This window comes from Pseudorasbora parva, chromosome 15, assembly GCF_024679245.1.
Source record: "Pseudorasbora parva isolate DD20220531a chromosome 15, ASM2467924v1, whole genome shotgun sequence".
Classification (NCBI taxonomy): Eukaryota; Metazoa; Chordata; class Actinopteri; order Cypriniformes; family Gobionidae; genus Pseudorasbora; species Pseudorasbora parva.
In genome coordinates, this window is record NC_090186.1 from 20564748 (window position 1) to 20573778 (window position 9031).

Sequence of the window (9031 nt, forward strand, 5' to 3'; positions counted from 1 at the left end):
GTGTGTAGGCTTCAACTTTTAAAACCATAGAGTTGTGAGCAGTTGTGCAACACAGCTTGGGATCGAACACTGCAATGAAATATGAACCTGTCTCTGAAGATTACCGCAGCACCATCTGTGCATTGGGACAGCCAACGGCTCAACTGATTGATGAGACCCCTTAAGGAGCAAAGAGAGCAGGGGACCTCATACGCACGCTCTCCAAACCATTCACTCTCTATTTGCCTTACACTAGCCAATATCTCTGACAAATACCTCCACAGGTCCCACTTCACTCATTTATCACCTTCCTACGGATGTTAGCGTGTCTGAGGAATCCCTGTGGTATCAAGATACACACTCCGAACATATATGCACTCTACCTGACCATCATATTAAATGACACTGCACCACACATTGAATCCAGGCCACACACACTGACTCCAGGGGTTTAACCATGATAAAATTTATTTCATTGATCGGACAAGATGGCATAGTGACAGGACTCTTTACGATCAAAGTAGACCACCATGTTGTGCAAAAGCCACGGAGAGTTTATAAGGGTGGAAATGGGTGAATCTGATGAAACCTGTCAAGAAATGTCTAGAATCATTCTGCATTTGTCCTCAAATGATAAAAGATGTTTGCGCTGTGACATTACAAACTTGTGAGCAATGTGTGAATAGCTTGTAACAAACTTTAACAAAAATACCATCCCCAACTTCCTATGGTGTCTATGGATTATTTTAACATGGAAAGGTGGGGTTAAGCAATTATTACAAGAGCTTCTCAGTGATTTTAGTCCAGTCTGAAAGTGCCATCTCAGTAAACATTACGGACAATGTCAATTAAGATTACGGCAACATTTACCTTCTGTAAAAAGGTCAGGTAAAAATACCTCAGATAATACTAATCCCGTCCAAATAGACCTGCTGTAAATATGTAGGTAAATATTGTCATTTACTATTTAAAAGGCAGAGCATAACTAGAGTTACCCCTCCCACTTCTGCTAGTTTTACTGAGATTTCTTATCCTGTGCGAATTGGCTATTAAAATTACAGATGTCTTGTGGTAAAATTGCTTTTTTCCATCTACCCTTGTAAAAGTATTCCCGTCCAAATAGATCTTATTTTGAAATAAGCATCGCCTGTAGACTGATTTTTATGTGAAGGGCTCAAAAATCAAAGGATGTGAAGTTTACACATGCTCCAGAGAGCCTCTCACGTGCAACAAATGCTTATACAATGTTCAGGATAATACCAAACAATAAGCAATAAGTTGTTTACAGTTTACTTAATGGCCACAGGTGTACCTAATAAGTACCAACTGTGATACAAAATCGGTACTGAAATTTTGAAAATGTGACTCTTTGAGCGCTGTAATTGTAAACACCTTTGACTGGTCATTGTGCTCACGCGCTCATCAAATAAGTCTGTGATTGGCTACAGTGATCAGTGCTTCACAAACATGTTGTAAATAGACATCAATGACGCTTTTCAAAGAGCGCTTACACAGACACAGAGCGTTGTAATGCAGGTGTCTATCACCCTACCAGTGCACTGGTTGACCACAGAGGTGTTTACAATTACAGATCAAAAGAGCTCAATGCGGCACATTTTTAACATTTCAGTACCGATTTGGTATCGTGGTCGGTACTTTTGCCAACACTATTAGCTACACATTATGGAAATTGTGGCAAATGCGCTTAATTGTCACAATACAAAAATCTCAATGGTTTCACAGACAGGTCTTAGATTAAGCCAGGATTAGGCTTTAGTTAAAGGTGCAGTCTGTAGTATTTATGCATTAGTATTTATTTATTTATCTATTGACAGAAATGCAATATAATATACATAACTATGTTTTCAGTGGTGAATAAAGACCTTAAATAATGAACCGTTATGTTTTTTTATTTAGAATGAGCCATTTCTATCTACATACAGGTCCCCTTACAGTAAAGTAGCCCTAAAGGAACAAGCTGCTCTACAGAACTCTAGCATCTCTGCTGTCTCTGGTGACAACATATTTGTCCTGTGTCGGCCACCATAGCTTCTCAATGTGCTTTAAAAGGGAGGGGTGAACAGTAGGCAGTTGCAATTTGCAACATTACCGCCATGCAGATGCCGCTAAAATTTACTAAGTGCACCTTTGGATATTTAAGTTTTTTTTATTTAATTTTTTTAAACTGTGTCTTTAAAAAACATTACTGTGTGAATCTTGAGACAAAACAATGGCATATTTTAGATATCTCAGTTCAAGTTACTTTCAGTCAAGTCAATTCTAGGACTAGGCTGGGCCTTCTCTGTGAAACTGGGGGTTAATTTTGTTTAAGCAAAATATAATTTATTAATTTTGGTTTGGGGTGAGAGGCTTCGTAAGTATAACATGGTAGAAGTGAGACCTGAAAATTATACATTGTCAAACATTGATGTTTTAAATGTATCAGAAGCCAACATCTTATTTGACATCAAGTTATTTTATGCTTACATATTACATGCTTTCTAAACATTGTCAATTGGCATTCATGTTAAACGTCTCAAAGTAAAAAGCTAGCCAACAAAACAGGAAGCATTTTTAGATGTCACTTCAAAAGCACAATACTTTCATCTGAAATCATGGCACTGTTGGAGTGCAAATAAAGCCAGGCTTAAAATGCCATTTCATTACACCGATCAAACAGTCCGCTCATGTGGGTGTTTAGGGCTTGAATAGGGCGATCGCATTGATTTCTTTTTGTAAGTCCTTCCACAGCATGAGAAAACAAAGACCATCAGCAAATCCAAAATCCATACACCTGATCTACTGTAAAAGCAATTAACACGAGACCTTAACTCAAGGCCACACTCACATGCCATACTGTTTTTTATTGATCAGAGGTGATTTAAGTAATTACCACAGGGGTAATTACCTACATCTTCAGTAAGTAAGATCTAAACGCTTGTTTGCTGTTAACAAAGATATCCATAATAAAGGCTGGATGTCTTACGGCGGAGTCACCATCGTCATCACCGGCGGCCATCTTGTCACAGGCAAGCTTTCTGTCGAGCTCTGTGGAACCTGATGTAAGGTGAGTGATCTGTACGAACATAAAACCTCTTATCTCGCTGAAATCTTGACGGATTTACAAATGGTTTGGTTTCTTACAAACGTTGTTAACATGGCTACAAATCTGGATGCTTTAACACGTTGAAATTGCAGCTTTTCATTTAGATAAACGACTTAATCGACCTCCATTGGCCAACAGCGCGCACGAGAAATCTAGCCTTTATTATGGATATCTATGGCTGTTAACATTTAAGTATATACTATTAATATAATAATTGGCATTAGTTCACCCAAGCTATTTGGTAACACTTTAATTAATAATGTATTAATTCTTGCTTAATTAATGACTATTAGCACATGACTATTAACTAACTTATTAAGTAATATGTAGTTGTGGTTATGAGTCTTGAATTAATTCTGAATTAATTAATAGTCATGTGCCCCAACAAGTAAAGTCATAGCATAATGATACCTTTATAAATCATTAATGATTAATTAAAGCAGACAACTGGAAGTTGAAATGCATGGCTTTGACCTGTTGTGGTAATTAACACGTTAATTTACATTATTAATTAATATAATATGTTATTAAGGAATTCATACATTATGACACATTTAACTAATAACTATTGAATGATGAATTAATCTATTAATCATGTTGAATGTTCATTAATTGCGGATGCAGTAATCATCAATAAATGGGTTAGTGCATCCGTGCATTAATTAAGCATGAATTGATGCATATTAGTGCACCCTTATTGTAAAGTGTTACCATCTATTTTGCAAGTTTGCTCCTCTGGTTTCATATAACTTACAGCATCATTAAGCGATGGATGCCAATAATACTAGTATTAGTTAAATCGCTCTTTGAAATGCAGCCTTCCATTCCACTGTTCTAAGTGAGCATCTTAAAACCTCATAGATCCCCAACCTCAGATATGTGAGCAATACTGTTTAAACCCCCATGAAATGGCTTGACAGGTGACAAGTTTTCTCTCCTGGGTTTACTTATTTCCAATTGAAACGGAAGTTGACAGCAAATACTTTTTTTTAATAGCTAATAAACTTTACTTTATGAAACAGTCATGAACCATGATGTATTGCTTGCAATTAAACATCAGAGGCATGTGGCATACTACTCCAGGGGTTTTCAAACTTCATGAAAGACCGTGTCAAGGACCCCAAAATATGAGGAACCTTTATGGGGGACACCCTTCTTAAAATATATCTATGCATTTGTATGAATATGTTTTTTGTTTGTTTTAATTTGTTAGATAATTAATAAGTGTGACATAAATACAACACATTGTTTCCAAACTTAAATTGGCTATACTTAATGTTGTATATGTATTAACCTGAAGAAAAACATTTTCAAAGAAAATGTACTTGTTTAAGCAACTTTCATAATGTAGATCTGTGTAAGCAGCTTACATACCATGTTAAGAAATGTGAGCAAAACAAAGCGGACTATAGTGAGAAAAACTCATTAGAAAGATACGAAGCAAACATATACAAATCTTGAAAGTATGTGTATGGCAAAACAAGGAGATAAACAATTAGAAATTAAACCATTAGATTTTCCGGTAGACTCTTTTTTGCTTTGTCTTTTAATTCTCTGAAATTTTCTGGGGACCCCTTAGCACCTTCTGGAGGACCCCTGAGGTTCCCCAGACCCCAGTTTGAAAACCCCTGGAATAATCTACTTTTCAACTTCATATAAACACTGACTGGTTAGGTAAAGTTCACACATTTAAATCAGATTATCGCTTATTAAGATAGTAGCATGTGTGGGAATCCAATATGGTGGTGCAGTGGCATTGTGAGCATTCCAGCTCTTTATTAAATAATGAGACATTCTCTTTCTAGACAGAATTGGATTGAAGATAAAATTGTAAACACCCACTAGTGCAAGAGTCATCATCAGTTTTTTTGGTTTGTTTTTTGGAAGACAAAGACTTACATGTGTCATTTTTAAAGAGAGTACTAATAAATGAATGGTCTCAAATCTAAAAGACATGCACTAGAAGCCACAAAACTCTTCGTTGGCAAAGATGTTTACTCACCATTGAGTCCATTTGGGATGCTCCTGTGATGATGTGGAGCGGAGAGATCATCCATCGATCGTCTTATCGTGCCAATCTTGGTTTCTACTGTTTTGTGTATATTATTATGATGATGGTCTGGGCTGCCAGCACTTCCACCGCTGGAGGTACTGCTTCCATCCCCGACATCCCTGACAGTGCTGGAACCTCCATTTAGGTTGTTTAGACTGGACTGGCTGTCAATAGAACTCCTTGATCCAGCTCCATTCCGATCTTCATCCAACATGAGAATGATTTCCTTTAGTTCTGCATTCTCCTGAAGAATGTTTTCCTGGTTAACCTCCAGCTCCTTGAGTTTCTGCTGATAGGTGCTCACCTCCTTCCACACGGAGCTCGCTGTATACCTGCCAAACCTCTGCCATTCCCGAGACAGCTTCTTACCTTTCTGCCGATCATCATCGAGAAAGCAACAGAGTTCCCTGAGCTCCTGGTTATCGTCTTGCAGTTTCTGGTTGATATCCTTTAGATTACGGATCTCATGGAGGTGCACCTGCAGTCTGCGGTTGATGTCCTTCATCATGTTCCCATGTTCCAGCATCAGGTTCATCTTCTCACCGTCAACCTTTCTCAGTCTCTTAATCAAGTCCTCTTTGCTCCATCTGATCAGTTCATCATCGGAGATCTTACTCAGATCATCACTAGAACAATGTTTTGCCATCATGACTCTTACAGAGGAACAGTCTTAATTTGAAGTATTCAACATAGGTTGAACATAATGCTGTTTCAATCACACCAGAAAATCGCAGTATTAAAAGGAATTAAAAACTAAGTATTCATGTATTAAATTTTTTGAATATTCACATGTAGACTACCCCAATTTTTTTAAACTATCACCTTTAACGCCTCACTTACCACTAACTTTGCAATCATGCATGTTTTTGAATATCCTAAAATGTGCACGATATATAAATCCACGAGCATCGTTGTAAATTAAACACGGTTTTCCTCATGGAAACATTCCTCTAGAAACGAATGATCTCAGAGGTTTCAAGAGCAATATTTTAAAAAATTATAAATCCCATAAACACAGCCTTCATTTAAAAAAAGGCATGCCTGCATTCACGTTACAATTCATCGGAAGCTTCAAATATCAGATTAGAACGGGTTTGCGGTTTAGCTCCTCACGTGTGTCGATGTTGAGGGTCTCGGGTTCTGCTCTTTCTCTGAACTGGTGTATGAAATGATCCGAGCGGATCTAACCAGGTTCAGAGATGAGAGGCAAAAAGCAGGATCTGCCCTCTTAAAGAGACAGAGCCCACATTCCCAACTACTCTGTAAAGAAACGTATTTATATAAAAAGAAAAATATATTTTAAAAATTCTTAATTAATATGCTTGAAAGGTTAAATTGTTAGAATTTGTAAATTATTTCCCACCTAAATATACATACTCGATAACCACGCACTAATACTTTTCAAACCACAAATTTTAAAGACCAATTCATATTTGGTAAAGCAAGAGATCTATGTATGGCTGTTAGGGATATATTGCTTGATTGATAATTTATTGATCCTTTACAGGAAATTATGTACAGATTTCATGCATATAGAATGCATATTGCATTCAAAGAAAGTCAAATATAAGTAAAAGTGAAAAATGTAGCCTAATCGAAAACACAAACCGATAAAAATGTATATTTAAATGTGATTTGGATAAAATGTATCTGTCAAGTGAATAATGTCATTACAATCACACACACACCACAAAAAAAAAAGAAAAAAAAAAAGATTTCACATCAGATCTTTCTTTTATAAAACATTTGAGGGGGAATCAAAATACTGACAATACCTTACAAAAACGTGTTCAGAGGTATTCAGTGAATACTATTAAATTTGGGTCCAGTCTCAATCTTTAATTTCTCTCAAAATATGTTTTCCTTCCCAACACAACAATGTAGGCCTAACTATATTTATTATTAGGCCTAGTGTTGGCACCATAGACATCCATAATAAAAGCCTTTATTATGGATATCTATGGTTGGCACATCTAGCATTCACTTCAATGATAATGCCAATGTTAATAATGTTTCAATTTCAACATGGCATTAGTTTGTTTAAACCAATAGTTAGAATGTGCAGAAAGTTCTAGCGCTTTTGATTCTCCCCAACTGTTTAGACAACAAAAATCATAGCCCTCTACTGCAGAACTAGCCCGACGTCGTCATTTTGTTGGTAAATTTCGCCCTCTAGTGGCAAAAAAAATTCCATCCGGGTACTGCTTACGGGCGATGAAAACATCATGGAAAACATCGACGAACCATTATAAAAAGTACTTTTGGTAGGTTGGTAACATACATCCAAATCCTTTCTATTTATCCTTCTTATTTTTACTATTTTACTCGAATACCTTAATAATTAATCGCAAATAATTAGTTTATTATATAAAAAGGTGTTAAATTGCCAAATGTGGTAAAGTTATATGTGCGGTACATAACACAGCTAAAGAAAGAGATAAAAAGAAAAAAGACATTCTACAAATTTGCATAACACCACATACAAAATATAAAGTTCAAATAGACGTTTTTTTGCGTCTGTTGCCACAGCTGGCTCCATAGCTCAGTGGTTAGAGCACTGGTCTTGTAAACCAGGGGTCGCGAGTTCGATCCTCGCTGGGGCCTGAATGGTGGATTTTTTTTCTTTGGAAATATTTATAATATATGATTATTGTACTTTAAGAATGTGTTACAATTTCAAATAATACAAAAATATAATAAAATCAGAAGGACACTTATAAACCAACATTTATGTTTTTAATTCACTGTGTTTAATCTGTTTGGCTAAGTGGTAGCTATAGCCTATGTGTAATGAGACCATTGAAAAATGATAAAAATGTTTTAGGATTTTGCTGATAGCAGTCTTTTACTGATTACAAATTACATCACTAAAAGCATAGTCAGTAGGCCTAATGTAGTCTATGATATTACACATTTTAGGTAATATAAGCAAACAACTTTTTGATTACTTTTGAACTAACTCATTTATCAACAATGATTTAAACATGATATACCACATTGATATAAAAATACAAAGAGAAAGTTGTTGTTGTTGCTGTTGTAATTTTTATTTTTAAAACCTAAAAGATAAATAATTTGGGAGAATCAATTTGAGAATTTGTTTTCCTCAATTCTACAAACAATAGGCTACCTCATAATGACAACATGAAAGAAGTTTGTTTGAAATCTTTGCAAACGTATAAAAAAAAATAAAAATATAAAAAATATAAAAAAATTCAGAGGTACATAAGTATTCACAGCCTTTGCCAAGACACTGAAACTTTAGCTAAAGCCTAGTTCACACTGCCCGATTTTTGCCCCGATTTTGACTCACCGATATTTTGAGATCATCGGCAAATCGGTGCTCGTGCACGCGAGTGACAATCACAGAGTGTGGATCAAAGATGCGTTCAGAGAGAATCACCGATAAGTCGCAGACGCCCGTGAGATATTTTTGGCATGCTAAATATCTGGACCTGTCGGCGATTGAAACTCCTGCGTGAACTGCGTTCTGACCGAAAACTACACCGACAGCCAATGAGAGAGTGAGATACAGGGCAGCGGGAGGTTCGGGGAGGAGTTATAGAGCAGAATATCAGTATTTTAATAGATATATTTACAATTCTATCAAACAGAAACAAAGGCCAAACATTGCACATCCAGCCACAGCAGCAGCACATTACAAAATTGTTTATTTAGCCTACCTCAAACTGTCTTTGCAGAACACAATCCTGGCTCCCTCTGTCTCTCCAACAATTTCTTCCGCCATAATTTTTTTCTTTTTCTCCTCAAATCAGCACACATACAATATGAAGCAAACTTTGTGCAGTTTATCATTTTTAATAACAATTCCAAGTCTCGCGCGAGAACTCCGGTCTGACGCACATGTGATCTAGCGTTGTTTACTTGTCACA

The 9031-nt window shown here is 36.3% G+C and overlaps 1 protein-coding gene and 1 non-coding gene across 3 annotated transcripts in view; one reads left to right on the top strand and one right to left on the bottom strand.

Moving 5' to 3' along the window:
* Positions 1-6289, bottom strand: part of ccdc85cb (coiled-coil domain containing 85C, b) — a 66564-nt gene extending 60275 nt beyond the window's left edge. For both annotated transcript variants that reach the window (XM_067417340.1, XM_067417339.1), the window contains exon 1: positions 5088-6289. In XM_067417340.1, coding sequence (XP_067273441.1) covers positions 5088-5787 — 700 coding nt within the window. In that variant the 5' untranslated portion in view covers positions 5788-6289. The remainder of the gene's footprint in view (positions 1-5087) is intronic.
* A 1380-nt stretch (positions 6290-7669) lies between these two features.
* Positions 7670-7742, top strand: trnat-ugu (transfer RNA threonine (anticodon UGU)). Its single transcript has one exon. It is a non-coding gene; the product is annotated as a tRNA-Thr (tRNA).
* Positions 7743-9031: the final 1289 nt, after the last annotated feature.